This window comes from Podarcis gaigeae (assembly GCF_964106915.1).
Source record: "Podarcis gaigeae genome assembly, chromosome: 6".
In the NCBI taxonomy this organism is placed as follows: Eukaryota; Metazoa; Chordata; class Lepidosauria; order Squamata; family Lacertidae; genus Podarcis; species Podarcis gaigeae.
The window spans coordinates 56,439,547-56,460,076 of NC_139682.1; the positions used below are offsets into that span (position 1 = coordinate 56,439,547).

Sequence of the window (20,530 nt, forward strand, 5' to 3'; positions counted from 1 at the left end):
TGACGGTGCTGTTGGGAGGTCAGGCGAGCACCACCAAACATCACACTGTCTGCTATTGCTAGTTTGGCTCCAAGTGTCTTCAATGCACAAATGTTCATTTGACCCAGAACTTTATATGTAGGATTCTAACTTCCTTTATAAGTGTGTCCAAAATAATTCTAAGTGCTGTTTATTTAAAATATATAATAATAAAGATGATCATAAGTATTACTGCAGAAGATTACTGCAGAAGTTTCATACTTCTTTCAGAGGTACTGTACATTGTGCAGGCTTATTTGCAAGTAAATCCCATTTATTACAGTGGATCCTACCCCCACATAAATATGCCTAGGGCTTCAGTCATTTTCTTCCAAACTACTACATTAAAATGCAGTTGTCCTGTTTAATCAGTTTTCTTTTAGGGACATGGGAAGCTGTCTTACATTGAATCAGAACATTGCTAGATGCGGGTCTGCATCTAGCAGCTGTTCTCCAGAGTTTCAGATGGGGGCATTCCCAGCTGCAGATGCTGGTGACTGAACCAGGGACCTTCTGTATGCAGAGCAGATGTCCAACCACTGAGCTGTCGCCCTGAAAATAGGCTATTAAATTACCAAATTGTAAATGTTGCCAATTGCATACAAGTTTTCAATGTACGCCTATTTGATAAACATTATGAATGGAACTGCTATTAGTTCAAGAAACCTGTTAAAAAAAACCATTCTGAAGACACCAGTGCTAATCAGATGCTTTTCCAATGAAACTCATTCTAGCCATCAAGCTGTGTTTGACTGGATGCTTTCCTTGTCCTTCGGCACAGGGCATCTTGCTCCCATGAGGTTTGAGCACATGGCAGACTATTGTCTGGATGATGCTGACTAATCTGTTAGAAGTCTCCATCTCAGAGGAGATGGACAAAATTCTAAACTTGGCCAAGTGACATTATAACTGCAAGGGATTGTTAGATACAGATAAGGGTCTACAGAAATGCTCTTTGAAGGGTGAAAAGTTGTTATGTCCTAGTATGGACAGTTTACATTTCATCAATGAAAATTAATGATAGCAGATGGTCTCCTGTTAGTTGAGGATCTCTCTTGAATATTCTGAATGAGACACTATCAGAGCTTAGGTGACGTCCCCTCCAGCTAAGGTGAGGGGCAAAAAGGCCTTGGAGTGCCAATCATCAGATGGAGTATCATCGGCATAGCCAGGATTTTTGTTAGAGATAATAATAATAATAAACATCTGATGGGAGGGCATTCCACAGGGCAGGAGCCACCACCAAGAAGGCAGAACCTCAGTTTGCTATATAATTCTATTGATTTTTATTGATATAGGTGGCAGCTGCCCCTCCCTGTCCGCCCCTTGGCTATGCCCATGCATGGAAGCATGCTGTGTATCTGTTATTGTTGCTGACATCTCTGGTTCAAATCTTCTGCTGAGTGTCTGCTGCATAAGTATGAAACCACTATCATATTTCTTGATCTGCAGTGGTAGTTTTCAGTAAGTGCATGCAAAGGCAGGCATAGAACAATGACATTTTGAAACTCCAATATGATGGTGACTGCAGTACTAACAGGCAGCAGTAGGAGTCAAAGGTCAGCCAGGGACAGCGTGTTCAAAACTTAAGAACTTTGGACCCAAAGTTTGGAGCCATGAGAGGTGGCGGACTCTCTTTCCTTGGAAGTTTTAAAGAAGAGTTTGGATGGCCATCTGTCATATATGATTTAGCTGGTGTTTCTGCATTGCAGGGGGGTTGGACTAGAATCAGTGGTTCTCAACCTGTGGGACCCCAGATGTTGTTGGACTACAACTCCCATCACCCTTGAGCTCTGGCCTTGCTAGCTAGGGTGATGGGAGTTGTAGTTCAACAACATCTGAGGACCCACAGGTTGAGAAAGGCTGGCCTAGAGGAAGTCTCTTCCAACTTGACAGTTTTATGATTCTATGATAAGCACTAAAACATTCTGTACAAGACCTACATTTTTTATGTTGGTATTCTGGAGAAGAAAGCGTACCTTTGCAAGAAACTTCATAGAATAGGTGTAGTCTATTGTACATTTGCAATATCCACCTTAATAATAATTCATTTGTGTGGAAGGACAAAGTTTGTCGCATTTGCATTGTTATTGACAGAATTTGTTGTGACTTATTTGAAGTCAAGTACACCCAATATTTTTCAGTACAGTATATTCTTAAATACAAGCCACACACCATAAAGCAATCAATCTTTGTCAACTACTAGGACACCATAAAAGTGATATATTACGGTTATATTATATCTATGTTATACAGCAACAGATGGGAGCTGGAACAATGTTGTTGGCCTTGTAATACATAGTGGCAAACATTATATAACGTGTTTTCCTCTCAGCGTTATTACCTAAACAAGGGATTATTTAAAACAACAGCAAATTACATTTTCTATATAACAGTCTGTGTTAGTTGACATACTTGATTTAGCTTGCTAGGTATGCATTGTATCCAAAACGCATATAGCAAGGTGTTAACTATAATGCAAGCACAGGCAATGAAGCACTAACTACATTTTATGTGCAAATGCATTTATATTAGAGACCCCACCTAATATAAAACAGTCTTAGGAGAGGGAAGTGATAGCGAGAAAGGAGACCCTTGTCCCAAACCACTCCTCTTTCTCATTACTTCTCCCCTCCCCCCCAAACGTCTCAAACACATGTTTGACTTGAGTTAAAAGTAATCTGATTTAGCTGTGAATTGCAACGATATTTTCTACATGTTTATACAGTATTCTCATACCCTGCTTGGTAATCCTGTGACATTTTCAGCTAAGACCATAACTTCTTGCTAAATCAATTGATCACAAATATGCATGTGCCTTTAAGGGACAAACAACTTGAAAGTTAATTTTGTTTCTTTAATGCAAGGAACAAAGTTGGGTAGATCATGCTACGGTTCGCTATCCACTAGCTTACCTTGAAACAACCAGTGGTAGAATCAACATTTTCAGCATTCTCATCAGTAACTCCCCAGGAAACTGGAAATAGCTTATTTCCTATAAAATAAGGAGGTGAATCAGTTATTTGAACATATACACATGTATCTCTTTGTTGAACCACAGTTAAAATGTGCTGAACACTTTACTGCTACTTTCATCTCATTTCATCGCATATCATTTCAAATGATGGAGAGACATGAAAATCAATAGGAGATAGCACTATGGCTTGGGGGGAAATAAGTTTTCTCTCACAGTTAGATTCAAAATAATGAACCCAGTCTTTATTGTACTAACTTGAAAAAGTTTTCAAAAGCGATCAGATGAACGCCATGTGTTTAGTATGACAGACAATCTGAATACAGAAACAAATTAAGCGCTGTTAGGAGAAATAACACTAAAGCTTCTGCCAATGAAAGACATCTGTCCATATCTCTACTAATATCACAATGACCTGAAGGACAGTTTACATTAATCAAACTTAATCCTGAAAATGAAGCGCAAAACAAGCTATTAATAAGGGTATACTTCTGGCATCGAACACTACACATGGTTTTCTTTTGGCTTAATGTTTACTCTGTATGAATGACACCCCTTGGAATGAAATTCAGTTTTCAGTTACCAGTAACAAATAATTTATGTCTAGATATATAATACATTCAAAACAGCAACACAGCATTCCTATTATATGCCAAAAAAACTTTCAACAGCCTATTTCTCTCTGGCTTGTTCAATGTTTCCAGTTTATTCTGAATGGGGAAATCCATACTGTTAAACAGATGAATTTATCAGATTGCTCGAACAGCTGGAATGTATTTTTGAAATAACTGAATTTTGTGCCCTGATTCCAGAATAGTATTTTGGCTACAAACCAAACCACTGACTTTGAAGCGTTTTCCTTAAAACCTTATTGAAATTGTAGGGACTGCTCTGGGGTAAATGGCTAGCTGGGGGGATAAGCTTTTTACATGCTGTAAACCTGTTGCCACCAAGACAAAAGAACTCAGTTTTCATTAAAAATTAAGACACCCAAGCGTAGCAGAAATGCACCTTAAAGATGTTAGGAATCATTTCTCCTGCAGTTTCTTCTCTTCCAGAATCTAACATTTTATGCTCATGTTAGTGTTAGCTGTGAGATCCTTGTGATACCTGTAGCTTTATAGTCTATATAGCCAACATATTAAAAACTCTAAAATGAGCAATTCATGTTCTTTCCTACAAAGAGCAACACTAGAACCAGACAACTTGCTTCACAGATTATCATGTTCTGCACTGTGACACACTGTTTTATTTCCTATTTCGTTATGTAACAAAGACCTTTTTAAAAATACACCACTGCAACACCTGCTTATGTTACTGACCTGCTGAGAGAGGCGTCTGGTCCTGAGGAAGAACCCAAGGAGACATCCCACTATGACGGATAACACGGAGAGAATGAGCAAACCATTTCTTTTACACACATCCTTGACCCGAGCCAGCATTGCATCCAAAGCCACTGCCATGCTGTCCTCAGTGCTCTCTGGAAGAGAATCAGCATCCCATAGAGAAAGAGACCTCACCAGCCTCTCTTGTTAGAATAGCCAGCTCTGGCTTGGTATAGATTAGATCAAAGCGTTTCTAGTGCTGCTTAGCTGACCTCCAATGTCACCTCTTCTGCCAATAGCCACCAAGCATGTAGCTGGCATTATTTCCAAATTAATACCAACAATCCTATTAGTGACTACATCAATAAGAACCTGGAAGAAGATTACTGACTCTGGAAAATTAGAACAGAGTAGAGTAGTACTTTTGAAACAAGAGTGATCTCTAAGCAAAGCAACACCCTATATGAAAAGCAAGCACAATTCGTTATAAGCTCAGTTTCAATGTTAGCTATAAAAGGAACAGAAAAGGATATGCAGCAATTCAAGCGCTGGGTGAGTAGTGCTGGATTATCACAATAGGACAGACTAGGGGAAGAGACTGGGCTTCTTTAATCAGGTTTGCTTTTCAGGATGAAAAGGGCAAGTGCACCTGTAAATGCATGATTTAAGACATATCCTAACCAGTAAAAATGCATATAGAGGCTACTGACAAAAACTGGCATTTGTGGTTAGTTTGGGAGAACAATAACATTAACTCAATAACCATCTTCACTTAAAGCAAGAGAAGAATTTAATTTATGAAGATTATCAGCCACAAATATGGCTCACATTTTTCAAAGGGTTTGTCTCACTTATTTAGACAATGATTACTATGGCATTTAGGGAGCCTCTCTTGTAAAAAGTATTTGCTGTTATTTCCCCCCTCCCCCACTGGTAGCCATCCAGCAGAATTATTCCAGTGGTGAGGGTTTTTTTTTATCATCAGCCTTGATCAACAGGTTATTGGAACACTCAAGATACCTGCAGGGACAAATCCCTCATCTCTGTGCTGAATTGGATGCTGTTTAATACAGTTCTTAACAAGCACACTGTCTAGTCCTGACCAAGCAGATTCAATATCTGGTGAATGCCTTATTGCATCCTGAAAGCAGTGGTAGTACGACCACTCCATAAGGGCACATTCTCAATTTATGTAGCAACTACAGTGGTACCTCAGGTTACAGACACTTCAGGTTACAGACTCCGCTAACCCAGGAATAGTACTTCGGGTTAAGAACTTTGCTTCAGGATGAGAACAGAAATGGCACGGCGGCAGCGGGAGGCCCCATTAGCTAAAGTGGTACCTCAGGTTAAGAACAGTTTCAGGTTAAGAACAGACCTCCGGAACGAATTAAGTTCTTAACCCGAGGTACCACTGTACCAGCCAGCTGCTAATATCCCCTTTTTGGCAGGGGGCTCAAGAGGGACGTGGTGACAGTTCCAGACGTTCTTGGGGGAAGCAATTGCCTAGACCAGCCTTTCCCAAGCTTGGGTTCCTAGATGTTGTTGGACTACATCTCCTGACAGCCTCAGCAGCATGGCCAATAGTCAGGGATTATGGTAACTGTAGTCCAGCAACTTCTGCACCTTTGCTAATCTGGGTTCAGGCTGGTGTTTGGGACTGAAGCAGCCTTCCTTGTCCTGACCGATGGATTGTTATTGTGAGAGGGACAGGGGAATGTTACTCCTTTGGTTCTCTTTGAATTCTCAGTGGCTTTTGATACCATCAGTCATGGTATCCTCCTGGGATGTGACTCAGTAGGATGTGAGTTGGTTGACGTGGTTCCACTCCTACTTGCAGGGCCCCTTGCAGGGGGTGCAGGCCCTGGGAGTCCCAAAAATCACTATGGAGTATATGATGTATATGCACATGTTGATGCACTGCCGCTACTGAAGGATGATTAAACATTGGAGAAGCTTCCCGTCCTTCTTGCACCACGGCACAGAAACATGCATTTCCCCCCCTTCCTCGTCGCCTCACCCTCACTTCAGATGCTCCAAGTACAGTAGTTTGGTTGCGTAAAATGACAATTTTTAATGTGGTTGTGGTTATTGTAACAAAGTGATTTATTTCCCCGGGGGATGTGTGTGCTGATACAGTCCCTTATCAAGGGCGCAAAGGACCCTCGATATGCCTCTGCCCATGTTTAAACATGTCACACAAGATCAATGCTTTTCAGCAGATAAGATGCTTGTGCATCACGTAGGTTTCCAAATGGTGGGGAGAGCCTACAGGTAAGCACATAAGAACAGCCTGCTGCGTCAGGCCAAGGGCGGGAAGAGGAAACCCCAGGACTAGCGACCACCACGAATCAGAAAGGGGGATGTCGCCGCCAAGCATTGCAAGGCTCGGTGGGCGCCTTGACGGGCGACGTCTCTGCATGTAGCCGGATGACGAAGGGGCCGCCGCTAGCAGAGCTTCTCGGAACTCCGTGGCTGCCGTCGAGCTTTTCTTATTAGCAGGAGCAGACAGCGAGAACAGTGCTCCCCGGAAGCCTCCTGGACGTCAGCCTGGAAACTGGGAAGCAAGCTGCAGGCAGCGGCCCTTGCCCGCGGAGGGCGCGGAAACCTGCACAGCAGCTTCTTTCCTGCCCCGCTGATTTATGGGGCGCTGAGTGAAGGGCGCCTGAGGAGCAGCGCAGGGCGCAGCGCTAATAAGCCAAAATGCAGGTCCTGGTGGCCACCTCCCAGCTGAATAAACAGCGGCATCCCCTTGCGGGAGGGAGGCCACTGCTGAGAGCTGCTCCCCGTCCCTTCTCGGCAGCACGAAGCTCCCAAAGCCTCTGCAGTTTCAGCAACTGGGAAGCTGAATGCAGGCGGAGCAAAAGGGTCTCGCGTTTGCCATGACGCTGGGTAGGCTGAGTGTCCCGGACCACCAAGCGGTCCCTAGCCCTTTCCTTCTCCGAGCCTGCGGCCTACAGCTGCCCTGCTCCCGCTTCCTCCTCACAGGGAGGCCCGAGCTGACTCCTCCCAGGGGCGGCGCAGGAGTTGGCTGCGGCGGGGAGGGAGGAGGAGGAGCTGGCGGCGGCCGCACCGGGAAAGTGACGAGCTCAGCATGGCGACGGCGGCGCTGCTCTTCTCTCCTTGGCCCCGCTTCTGCGGGGCGTCTGCCGCCCTGCTCCCGCCTGCCCTGGCCGGGCCGCGGAGAAACTACAGCCAGGACGGCTCCGTCTCCCAGTATTTGCACCGCAGCCTCGTGCCCACCATGCATTATCAGAAGAGCCTTCCCCGGTAAGGTGGCGCTTCCGCGGCGGGAGGAGGAGGAGAGGGCTGGGCTTGGCCTGAGGCGCCCCCGCTGCTGGCCAGGTTTCTTGGCAAGGGCGCCTCTAGAGCAAGTTTGCTTCCTGGCTCCGCCTCCTTCCTTCTGAGCAGGGCGGTGCTTTTCGGTGCTCAGCCTTGCCAAGATGGGAAGCGGAGCGCGGGTCTCTGGAGCATGTGCAGGGGGCAGAGTGGCTAGAGCCTGGGAGAGGCCAGAGTTCAAATGACCGCCCTCGGCCGCGAAGCTCGATGGGTGACCTTGAGCTAGTCACTCTCAGTCCAACCTCCCTCCCTAGCAGGGTTGTTGTGAAAATAAAATGGAGAGGAGGAGGAGAACAACCGTGTGCATCGCCTTGAGCTCCGTGGAGGAAAGATGGGATATAAATATAATAAATCAATACACGCAGGGCTTTACAGGGAGACAGGAGACAAGCCACGTTGTAATTAAGCTGGGCGTTGAAGCACTTCTAATTAGATGTTGCCAAATCCAGGTCACAAGAGACCTTTATTAAGAACCCCATTAGGTGAAAAAGAGAATGCTGTAGGATCCCAGTTCTCCATCACGGTGAGTGGGAGATGGAAACGCTGCGTTTTTGACAATCAATGAGAGTCTTAAAAAGTACAGGTGTGTTTTCACATCTGACCTTTCAGCTGCAGCCCAGGGAATACAGTTTGCCTACCCTCTGAGAGGATGTCACCAGCAGATCAGCGAGGGGGAGGGACACACCACCTACTGGATGTTGGACTCTTATCATCCCTGCTAACTGACCATGCTTTCTGAGGCTGATGGGAGTTGGAGTCCAATAGCATCTGGAGGGCACAGGTACCCCACAGGTTTTTTAAATAACTCAGCCAGCCACCCATTGGAGGGCTTCCTCTTTGCCTGAAAACTCCAGGTGTCTCTCCCCCTGCCCCCATAGCGCACCTAAACAAGATTTTGCCCTTTTCACTCAGTGTTCAATCAGTCAGGAAGCACTATCACCCCTGGGTTACATTCATTAACTTGACATAGATAAGATCCCATGGATTGACTCACAAAATTACATTACATGGACAGAAATGGTACAGTGTTTCAGTGAGTACAGCAGCAAAAGGATTTACTATGTTAATGTGATCTGGAGAACGTTTCCTTATGTTAGTTCTTACCCCTTTCAAAAGCAAATTAGTTCTGGAAGAGGGCACAGTTCCATTGCCAGAGAGAAAGAGGAGAAGCATATGTAATACAACTGGTAATGCAAAGCCTTCTGCCTTCATTTGGGCTGAGATAAAGGTACAGTATGTAGGTGAAAGGTTAGTGCTAAAAGCAGGGCGTGATTTTCATGATTGCCATCTATATTTAAATTTACACTAATATATTAGTTCCCTCATGCTTTTTTGCCTACTTTATGAGTACCAGGCGAAAAGTTTGGAGAAAATAAAACTGTTTCAGCTTGTTTGCTTTGTGTATTGTTGTACTTCTAAATAAACATATTTAGGATCACACTGTAAAGATAATAGTTATATTCTTAGTGTGCCTAAGTACCAGAGAAATTCAGTGGAATCTACTTTTCTTTGGATTGTGACTAATACGTTTTAGAAGTATATTTGTCATAGAGCAGTTCCTTATAAGCAGGTAAACTTCCAAGTTACAACAATTGGTAAAAGATTTGCAGATCTGTTGCCCCTTAAATGTTAACATAAAAGTAGGACCTGCAGCAAAATATTGCAGTGCTCCTGTTCAGAGTTCAGCTTTTCCAAGATAGTCCATTCCATCTCCTCCCTGTTAGCATTCTGTGCCCACTGAGTATGGTCAGTTTTTTTGTGTGGCTGTTTTTTGAGCTGTAGATTCAGGTAGGTAGCTGTGTTGGTCTGACGCAGTCGAAATAAAAATAATAAAAAATTAAAAAATTGTCCAGTAGCACCTTATAGACCAAGTTTGTTCTGGTATAAGCTTTCGTGTGCATGCACACTTCTTTTGAGCTGTTGTTTTTGATTCCCCCTCCCATTTAGGTTTTTCCTGCTAAATTTTTTTTCGGGGAAGGGGACTTTAGCAATCCTTGGGTTTCCCCAAGGCTTTGTTGAAGGTATGTTATTGGTTTGGCTACCTGAATATTGGCACTTGAAAAACAAGTTTGCTATTTGTATATACTAGGATACTGTATATTGTACCATAAACTTTAATACAAGGTAATGGACATTCTCTGTAACTTTCAGAACCTTCTTTATTTACTCTTCTAACTTCAGAGCAGCTAATTGGGATTTCAATGATAGCTATGGGGACTGTCATCCAGAATGTCAGGAAGGTACCAGGCAAAGCCTGATCTAAACAGGAATGGGGTCAGTGTACAAAAGGTTAATGTGTAGTTAGTAAGGGATTATTTTAGACTGAGGTTCTTTCATACCTGCATTTAACTTACAATAAATTGCTAGGGAAAGCTAGTTATTACACAGAACAGTATTATTCTTGCCTTTTCCTTTGGAATATTTAACATGGTGTGGCCTTATGTGGTTTTGCTTCTCTTCTCCTGCCTTATTAGTTTGCCTATTCCAAAACTTGAAGACACAATCAGAAGATACCTAAATGCTCAAAAGCCTCTTTTAGATGATGCCCAATTCAGGTAAGAAAAAAGAGGAAACCAAAGACAGTATATATATCAACAGTAGCAATGTTGAAGGATTATGCACCTCTGTAGTGAGGGAGTTACACAGTTTGGGGGCCACCATGGAAAGCACCTTGTCTCTCAGGCCCACCAGTACCATCAGCCTGGCAGGTGGGCATATGAGCAGAGCTTCTGAGGCAAATCTCAATACAGTCATACCTTGGATTCCGAACACCTTGCAAGTCAAATGTTTTGGCTCCCAAATGCCGCAAACCCAGAAGTGAGTGTTCCGGTTTGCGAACGTTCTTTGGAACCCGAACGTCTGACGCAGCTTCTGATTGGCCAATCTGCAGCCAATCAGAATCCATGCCTTGGTTTCCAAAAGTTTTGGACGTCGAACAGACTTCTGGAATGGATTCTGTTTGACTTACATGGTATGACTGTATTCTAGGAGACTTGTATTGTGTTCCTGGTCTTTTAGAGGACACAGGCTCAAGCCACTGGTGGCTTTAAAGGTCAACATCAACACTTTGAATTGGATTCAGAAACACAACCTGCAACCAGTACGACTGGTACAGAATAGGAGTTGTGTTCTGTGATTACTGTGCACCATCTAGCAACCAAGCAGCAGCATTCTGCACCAGCTGAAGTTTCTCAACTTAAAGGCAGCAGTCTGTCCACAGTTGTCTGTCCTAGATGTGAACAGTGTGTGGCAAGTTACTGAGGCAAGTTCTGATCTCTCTAGGTATGGCAATAGCTTGCATCCTAGCCTCAGTAGGAAAAAGGCGCTCCTAATCACAGATGTAACCTGTGCTTCCACAGACAGTGCCAAGTCTAGGAGAACTGCCAAACAACAAATGTAGTCGTTCAGGAGAGTCCGATCCTGTCTCTTTAGCCAGTTAATTTGGCTTTCCCACCCAGAGCACAGGTGTCTTGCTCAGATACAGTTTGAGCTAATTGTCCTCTTCCAGTTAAAGCTGTTTCCAAGTACCTGGAACAGACTCCTTGGGATTAACAGCTGAAAGAAAGAGGTAGAGCTTGCTGTCATCCACATATTGGTGACACTGCAGTCCAAACCTCTGGGTGAGTTCTCCCAGCACTTTCATATAGGTGTAAACCAGCATGGGGGACAGAATAGAACCTTGATGCCAAAGGCCAAGGGGTGCAACTTTCCGGGACTGATCCTCCATGAGGAACTGGCACCAACACAATAGTGTGCCCCCCGTGCCAACCCAGCAAGATGGCCCAGAAGGATACCATGACTGATAGTAGCAACAGAGAGATTCAAGGGGGTCGACAGAATTGCACTCCCCTTGTCCAGTTCCCAGCATACACCGCCCAGCAGGAAAACCAAGGCTGTTTCTGCCCTGAATCTGGGCTGAAAACTGGACTGAATGTTTTTTTTTAAAAATCTGTATTCTCCCAAGATTGCCTGGCTGCTCCCTGAGTGGCAGGTGTGAGCTTAGAACATCAAACCCTCCATGAAATATTACCCATTTCTGAAATGCAAGTCTTCAAACTGTAGACTTCAGTTTACTTATATCACACCAGGTTGCCTGAGCTGACAGGTATCTATGACAACATAGTAGCACAGTGCACCAGTCCAAACTAGTTCTTGTATCCTTACACATTCAGCATAGTGATTACAGAACCTTCTTCCAGTGTAGATCCAAAATGGATCAACTTCAGCCTTTGAATTAACAACAGCCTTTCCTCATTCTTAGCCAGGAGCATTTGCAACATCAAGGGTGGGGAAGGGAGGAGTCATACCAGTCCAGCCACACGGGATGTTTTCTTCTTGACTCTCAGAAAGGCATCACAATTTTACTTAATTTCTCTCTCTCTCTCTCTCACTCTTTTTAAAGGAAAACTGAACAACTCGCTGTCAATTTTAGGGATGGAATTGGTAGAGAATTACATGAGCAGTTGGTTGCACAAGACAAGCAAAATAAGCACACTAGTTATATTTCAGGTAAGGAAGTAATTGTGAAACCTGCTTTGCATTCTTGCTATCTGTTCCTAAAACTGCTTGCTTGAGAACAGACTAGAATTTGGCATGTTAGAGGGCGCACTCTGATCATTAACTCTTGCTGCATCTTGCTTACTTGCATGCATCTTTTGAATGCTCAACATTTGATTCTCTGTGGCATGTCTAAACTGATGTCATTAAAAAGCTTTGTGTTGAAGGTAGTAAGTATGAAAGTTCATTCACACTTGCAAGTCACCCCGATGCTTTAGCCAGCTAAGTGATAAACAGGCATGTTTATCATTAACCTTAGTTATCATTAACCTTAGTTTCAGGTTAATGAAGCTGGATACTCTCTGATTTGAAATGCTCTTGACAATGTTACAATCAGTACTCCAAAACAACTGACTTATCTTTTCCCCTGAAATAGCAAGATGTCATGGAAACATCTTCACTTGGCAAGTAGTGTTGACCCAGACATATTCTTTAAAGTACAAACAACCAGAATCAAAGTATCAACAACATAAAGAGTGCATGGTCCCTTGATCACAGCACCATTCATTACTGTAGGCACGTTTGGTTCTGAAGACTTCATTCTGCAGCGCCTTGTTTCTTGGTTTACAAAGTCTAATATGGACTTCTAATCCCATAAGAATATGATGTCTTGGACTGAAAGGTCATTTTATGCAGAGAGAGGGAGAAGTGGTTGCATAGGCAGATTCCTGGAGCTGTGTTGATGGCTCCAGCTTTGGAACTTGAGGTCATGGCTAACTGCTAGGTCACTGTGCAGATTTAATCCCTAGCATCTCTAGTTAAAGGATTTCAGGTAGTACATAGGCACCACCTCTACCTGTGACGTTGGAGAGATGCTGCTAATTGGAACAGACAGTAGTGAGCTAGATGGGTCAGTGGTCTGACTTGGTATAAGACAACCTCTTGTATCTCATCTCTTGCCTTGGAAAGTGGCGATGAAGGAAATGGGAAGGAAAGCTACCACTACAATAAAATATCCTAAATTGTATCCAGTGTAGTACTAAGTGAATGTTCCATCAGTGCAAGGATCTCTGCTTGTGCAATGGAACAGTCTTCCCCTTTGTGCCCCTTAAATTTGTTTAAGGACCTCTGGAGCAAATTTGGTGAGGGTGCAGTGTGGGTGGATGGGATGAATTAGTTGAATGCCCCCTGTGTAATTCTTAAACAGAAAGCACAATGAAGGGAAATAGTTGCTGCGGTGATCCAATGAGTGACTCAAACCATATGTAAATCTATTTCAGGATGTCGAAGCAAGTACCACCTTTGGAGAATCCAGCTTAGTCAATACTATAAAATTTCTTGCCTTTGAGAGGGCAGGCAGGATGACAGAGAGAGAACAGCATTTCTTTTATCAAAGAACAAGAAAGATGAAAGATGCAGACAGCAAGACCAGAGAATAAAGAAAAGGAGACAGCAAATTTAATAGGACAAAAGTGATTGATTGAGAGAGAGAGAGAGAGAGAGAGAGAGAGAGAGAGAGAGAGACAGAGGAAAGAAAGCAAGAGAATGTCTATAGTGTTTAGGTTAGTGATTTTTATTAATTTAGCCCCCAAAGGCATGTTGTTGTTGTAGCTTATAAGGATATCAGAAGAGAGCAGAAGTGTTTATGTACAGAGCAAACCTGGTATCTGTAAATTCCACCCATATTCTCCACTATTGTAATTCCTCATCAAATTAGCTCACGTTAGTTGACACGTTACTTGACACGTTAGTTCTGCTGTTGCAGTTGTCATGTGAAAGAGGAAAGACTCCTGTTATTTTTTATTCATTTGATCTTACTTGAAAATGAAGTAGTGCATGACTATTCCTGCATTGCAGGGGGTTGAACTAGAGTACCCGTGGGGTCCCTTCCAACTCGACAGTTCTATGATTCTAAGACATTCCTCTATTTTTTATGTGTCTGTGATGAATAGGAGAATGAAAGGTAAGGGTCTCCCTTCCTAGTAAACAGGCAGTGACCTAGTTGATGTTGATACAGGGAAGGGAGGAGTTGTGAGCAGGAGCCATTTCCTGCATTGGCAGGGGGTGTTCTGCCCCCTGCCCAGCTGCTCTGGCTGCTGCGTCACGCCCCCAGGTGACCAGCCAATCAGCTGGAGACTTGGGGGCGGGGTTTAGCCACTCAAACGCGGCCCAGCAGGATGTCTCAGTCATTAACCTTAAAAAAAAAAGTTCACCTTTTGGACCTTGGCAATGATATTTGGCTGGCCGACATCATCAGAAGCCTTAGGGATTGGTTGCAGCTGTGAGGGTATTGGCGTCAAGCCTCTTTTGGCTTGGGTGGTGGTTAGGCATTGGAATATGGTTGTGTGTTGGAGGGCAGGGTGTGGCCATCGCCTACTCCTCCATTTTATGGGTATTCCGGTAAAGGAATCCAGCGGTCGTGGATCCTGTCCGACGAACCTTCCTGGTGGCTAGGGCCATGACCCCCGGTGACATCAGGAGGAGCTTACAGTTGTATTTGCATCAACAGGCTCCTCCCACTGGTGGTTAACCCTTGATAGACTCACCCCTCCCTGAGGCGGTGGAGTCACGCTCTGTTGTTTTATCCAATGCCTAAGCCAATACCTCTCACGTGCTGTAATCAATAAAGTTGTGGCCTTTTTTAGCCCATTAACCTTATATACCGTGACCATGTGTCTTTCTTATCCTCAAGCGGGTGGCGGGTCCTTGAATCACAATTGGGCATTTGCAGATGAAAGAGCAAATTATTCAAGCCTAATGGCTGCAAACAATTCAAGCCATCACCACACAACATAGAGCTGAACTATTTTGCAGTGAAGGTGCAAATATTGCCCAATCCCCTGAGGACTGGAACTGGTGGGCAATTGCCCCACATCATTGCCACTCTTCTGTCATATCTCATACCATGGTTGCTTGTATATAAAACATACAGCTCATTGGTTTTATCGATACCTGTGTATGATTTTCTTAAGTACTTATTGAAGTAATTGTGTGTGTGTATGCATATGCCTGCTGTATTATTATTATTTTTAAAAAATGAAATGGCTGATAGCACACACACACATATATAAACACATGAAAATTTAAAACTGAAGACCATCCACTAACGATTATGGAAAGATGCTTTCTAAATTGCCTGGATAAGCCTGGCAGCATGGGAAAATTTTTAGCAAGCGTTTAAAGATTGAAACAGAAGGTGGTTGCTGCATCTCTGTTGGCAGAGCATTTCACAGGACTGGGTCACTTCCTTACCTAAGATTTAAATTTGGTTTGGGCTTTCTCTGGAATGCTTTATGAATGAAAAAGGGCATTTCCCTAGGCTTTTTGTTGTTGTATTGCTATTTAAAAACCATCCTGCTGTAAACATTGAATGTTACTAAGCTATAAAACTGAAGAATTTTCAAAGCATCAGCTTGAAAATTATTCTAATGCATTTATGTTACTGCTTGAACTGTGTAGAGTGTTGCCTTTCATCTCCCACTAAAATTTACTTTGCAGCCCCTGTATTTGTGAAGAAAAACCACAGGTTTTAAGCCAAGTGTAAAATTCAGTTACTTTAGTGGCTAGAATGAAGACAGGGATTAGACATGAAACCGTGGCTGAGGAACTGAGACTTGTTGCAGAAAAGAGGAAGAGGAAGGAACAGAAAAGGTAGAGGAAGATGGTGAGGAAAGAGCAGAAGTGGATAGGCAGGTAAACAAGTAAATGTTCTTTCTCTCTTCCCCCTCCCCTCTCCCAAGATGACACAACACAATGGTATGTCATAGAGGAGAGCGAATTGTGAATGTAGATGCAAAATTGTAGCCCTCAAGCAATAAACATAAATTATGCATGTTAATTCCACAAAGAAGAAATCAGAGGGTGTTATATTTTGGACTGCAGAAGCTTAGAAACCTAGCGTATTTACCATACCTCCTGGCCCACAAATTTTTAAAAAAAGGTCCCTCTCATAAACATTTGCCCACATTTCATGTTTATGAGCCTTGTTTGTCTTGTGGTCTTTGTGTTGATCTGTTCTGTTCACCTCTCGATTTTAGGTCCCTGGTTTGACATGTACTTACGGGCACGTGAATCGTTGGTTTTGAACTTCAATCCCTTCATGGCTTTCAACCCTGACCCCAAAGCTGAATATAACGACCAGCTTGTGAGAGCAACTAACATGACTGTTTCTGCTCTGCGTTTCTTGAAGACTCTCAGGGCTGGCTTTTTAGAGCCAGAGGTTTTTCATCTCAACCCATCCAAAAGCGACACACAAGCTTTCAAAAGGTTCATTCGGTTTGTGCCTTCCTCTCTCTCGTGGTTTGGTGCCTATATGGTGAATGCCTACCCACTAGACATGTCCCAGTACTTCAGGCTTTTTAATTCCACACGGCTGCCTAAGCTCAGCAAGGATGAGCTGTTTACAGATGAAAGTAAGCGGCACTTATTAGTGCTTAGAAATGGAAACTTCTATGTGTTTGATGTTCTAGATAGAGATGGGAACATAGTGGCCCCTTCAGAAATTCAAGCACACCTAAAATACATCATTTCCGACAGCAGCCCAGTTCCAACTTTCCCTCTTGCTTGCTTGACTAGCGAAAACAGGGACACATGGGCAGGGCTGAGACAAGAGCTACTTGAGAATGGCAATAAGGAAGCTTTAACAAAGGTGGATTCTGCAATCTTCTGCCTGTGCCTTGATGACTTTCCAATTAAAGATCTCAACCACTTGTCCCATACCATGCTGCATGGTGATGGAGTCAACAGGTGGTATGACAAATCCTTCAACCTTATTTTAGCCAAAGACGGCACCGCAGCCGTTCACTTTGAGCACGCCTGGGGAGATGGTGTAGCTGTACTCAGATTCCAAAACGAAGTGTTTAAAGACAGCACCCAGTCGCCTGCAATTGCTCCATCATCTCAGCCTGCTGCGGTTGATTCTGCTGCAGCTGTACAGAAGCTGAGCTTTAAATTGAACGATGCCTTAAAAGAAGGAATTACCAAGGCCAAACAGAATTTTGACGCCACTGTGAAAACGCTGACTCTGGAGGCCATTCAGTTTGAAAAAGGAGGCAAGGAGTTCCTAAAGAAGCAGAAGCTGAGTCCTGATGCTATAACGCAACTTGCCTTCCAGGTGGCTTTTCTACGGCAATATGGCCAAACTGTTGCCACCTATGAATCTTGCAGCACAGCAGCATTCAAACACGGTCGCACCGAAACCATCCGTCCTGCCTCAGTTCATACAAAAAAGTGTTCCGAGGCTTTAGTCAGGAATCTGCCCAAGCACAGCACTGCAGAACTGCAGCAGATGATTGCGGAGTGCTCCAAGTTCCACAACCAGCTCACAAAAGAAGCTGCTATGGGTAAGTGGCAAGGTTCATTTTTTAGCATCGGACGCAGTCCCTCTCCCCGGTGGCTTCAGTCAAGGTAGACAATGGGTTCAGAGCAATTTTCACTATGATGCAGAGTGTCTTGCTGGACCTTTGCATCACATTCACTCACAAAGCCAGCGTGTTTGCAGAGTTAAATACATTCCCTACATTTAAATAGCGTTTTGAAAAGACTTCTCCAGAATCTGACTTCATTATATGAATGTTTGAAAAATACTTATTTGCAATATGCAAAACAGCCTTTCTAGGTACATTTTAATTTTATCCTTGTGTTACTGTAGTGAGTTGGAGCTAAAGGTGTTTTTCTATTCATGACAAGGACTTATTTCTGTAAAGGAGGTTGGGGAGTAATTGCCACTAATTTCTCCATCCCATTTCCCAGGCTATTCTGAAGGGTTCCCCCAGTCCTCTGGAGATTTTCAAATGGCTGAAATTTTTTTTGGTACTCCCTTGTTTGCTTGAGTTTCTACTGCGGCCTTCTCATCCTGGTGCCCTTCAGATGTTGTTTGATTACAACTCCCATCAGCTCCCCGAACCAGCAAGACTGATGCTTGGGGTGATGGGAGTTGTAGTCCAAAACATCTGGAGGGTACCAGGTTGGGGAAGAGTTCTCTACTGCAAGGCCTTTCAGTAAAGAAAAAGGGCAACTTTGAATAGTCTAGTTGTGGTTTTAGTATTTGTTTGAACAAATGAGAAATATGTGCACATATTTTGGCACAATAGCGCTTTTATTTTTTAAACCAAGCAAGAGCAGCTTGTCTATTAACTCTGTGGCTTTGGAAGTGGAGTTAAGCCAGGGGTAGGCAACCTAAGGCCCGTGGGCCAGATGCGGTCTAATCACCTTCTCAGTCCGGCCCACGGACAGTCCGGGAATCAGCGTGTTTTTACATGAGTAGAATGTGTCCTTTTATTTAAAATGCATCTCTGGGTTATTTGTGGGGCCTGCCTGGTGTTTTTACATGAGTAGAATGTGTGCTTTTATTTAAAATGCATCTCTGAGTTATTTGTGAGGCATAGGAATTCATTCATTCCCGCCCCCAATATAGTCCAGCCCACCACATGGTCTGAGGGACGGTGGCCCAGCCCATGGCTGAAAAAGGTTGCTGACCCCTGAGTTAAGCCATAAATACAGGCATTGTTCTCTGCAGTGTCATTCATTACTGCATTTTGTCTTGACAGGTCAGGGATTTGATCGACACTTGTACGGCTTGCGGCATCTAGCAGAATCCAAAGGTATCCCTCTGCCAGACTTTTACAAGGACCAAGCTTATACCCAGATTAATCATAACATTCTCTCCACAAGCACTCTGAGCAGTCCTGCTGTGAATATGGGTGGATTTGCACCAGTGGTGCCTGATGGTTTTGGTGTCGGATATGGAGTTCATGACAACTGGATTGGATGTAATGTTTCTGCCTACCCGGCTAGGAACGTGCAAGAATTCCTCCAGTGTGTATACAAGTCACTAGAGGATATTTTCAATGTTTTGGAAGGTAAACTTGGTAGCAAGTAAGACACAACAGGGCTAGTCTTCTGAAATGAATCTTCAGCCTAGAATTTTTGTATTGCTTTGTAATTCCTGGGGGGGGTGGGGGGTGGATGGTGGTGTGTGTGCAGCTTCCCAGGGGAGAAAATCATGAATTTGATTCTGCATGCACAGCTCATTCTAATAATACCGATTATAAAATAATTCTGCCTTTGTTCTGGTACCTGTCAGCAAAGACATGTTCTCACAGTCAAAGTTTCTAGGTTGCATGAGGTATTGCAAAGCCTTCGTTCCTCACAAATAATTTTCGTGGACTTAGAGGACGCAGACTATTATCTTGATATATAGTTAATGTTCTTGTCGTCATTCAGATGTTTAAGACCAGCCCTTCTGTATCAGACCAAAGCCCATTCAATTCAGCATCCAGCTGGTATTCAGAGGCCAACTGACTCCAACACTGGAGATGGCACTGCAGCCGTCATTACCAGTAGCCATTGATAGCCTTATGCTCCATGAATTTGTCTAAATCCTCTCTAAAGCTATTCAAGTGAGTGCTATGGCTACATCTTAAGGTAGCAAATGTGCTATGTGAATACGTACTTCCTTTTGTCTGTCCTGACGCTTCCAATATCCAGCTTCATTAGATGACCCCAAATTCTAGTGTTATGAGACCGTGCATAATTTTATACACCTCTATAATGTTGTTTACCTTTTTTCTAAACTAAAAAGCTCCAAATGTTGTCATATTTCCTAATAAGTAGGTTGTTCCAGCCCAATGATAAATCTTTGTTGCCCTTTCCTGAACCTTTTCCAGCTCTACATCCTTTTTGAGGTGCACTGATGACCAGAAGTATATTTGAAGTTTGGTTACACCGTAGATTTGTATAATGGCCTCATGTAATTGGCTGTTTTATTTTCAGTCCCTTTCCTAATGATCTCTAAAATGGTATGTTAGTTCAGACTCAGGGATCTGCCCTCCATCTTCAACAGTGAATACAGATGTAAAGAATTAACTCTGCTTCCTGTAATCTCTTTTTCCTTGTCTTAAAAGGTTAGCTGCCTCCCTAGTCTTTTTGTTGTTGTTGCTTCTAATGTATTTAAATAATTGTTTTGTCAGTCTTTGCTGGGATAGCATGCTTCTTTTTAAAATTCCCCATTGTCTGCTTGCATTTCTTTCCCCCCAATTTTATGTTTCTTCTGTTCATTTGAACAAGGCTTCCATTTTCAGAAACTTCTTAACTCTAACAGCTTCCTTGATTCTGCTAGTTAACTACACTGGCATACTCTCAGGCTCGGTGATATCAGTGCTATTTTTCTAGAAAAAGAGGTGCCAGAACTCACCATGAACACCTCCCTTGTCCTTTTACTGTATACAGTGGTACCTCGGGTTAAGTGCTTAATTTGTTCCGGAAGTCCATTCTTAACCTGAAACTGTTCTTAACCTGAAGCAACACTTTAGCTAATGGGGCCTCCTGCTGCTGCCGTGCCACCGGAGCACGATTTCTGTACTCATCCTGAAGCAAA

General features: G+C 43.5%; 2 protein-coding genes across 4 annotated transcripts in view; one reads left to right on the top strand and one right to left on the bottom strand.

Annotated features, from left to right (window-relative positions):
• The window catches only part of SLC1A7 (solute carrier family 1 member 7), a 42,110-nt gene extending 34,432 nt beyond the window's left edge, over positions 1-7,678 (bottom strand). Inside the window, exons 1-3 of one of the 2 annotated variants that reach the window (XM_083742641.1) lie at positions 5,529-7,678; positions 4,315-4,472; positions 2,934-3,013 (exon numbers count right to left, since the gene is read on the bottom strand). In XM_083742641.1, coding sequence (XP_083598767.1) covers positions 2,934-3,013; positions 4,315-4,455 — 221 coding nt within the window. In that variant the 5' untranslated portion in view covers positions 4,456-4,472; positions 5,529-7,678. The remainder of the gene's footprint in view (positions 1-2,933; positions 3,014-4,314; positions 4,473-5,528) is intronic. The other variant, XM_083742642.1, reaches the window with a different exon arrangement.
• Positions 7,412-19,804, top strand: CPT2 (carnitine palmitoyltransferase 2; the record flags this gene model as incomplete). Of its 2 annotated transcripts, XM_083742633.1 has the most annotated exons (5): positions 7,412-7,587; positions 10,131-10,211; positions 12,059-12,165; positions 16,191-17,495; positions 18,702-19,804. In XM_083742633.1, the coding sequence occupies 5 exons, from the start codon at positions 7,412-7,414 to the stop codon at positions 19,031-19,033; spliced, it is 2,001 nt and encodes a 666-aa protein (XP_083598759.1). In that variant the 3' UTR covers positions 19,034-19,804. The 2 variants fall into 2 exon arrangements, with proteins under 2 accessions (XP_083598759.1, XP_083598760.1); XM_083742634.1 differs by lacking the exons at positions 7,412-7,587; positions 10,131-10,211; positions 12,059-12,165 and adding an exon at positions 15,468-15,846.
• Between the last annotated feature and the right edge of the window lie 726 nt (positions 19,805-20,530).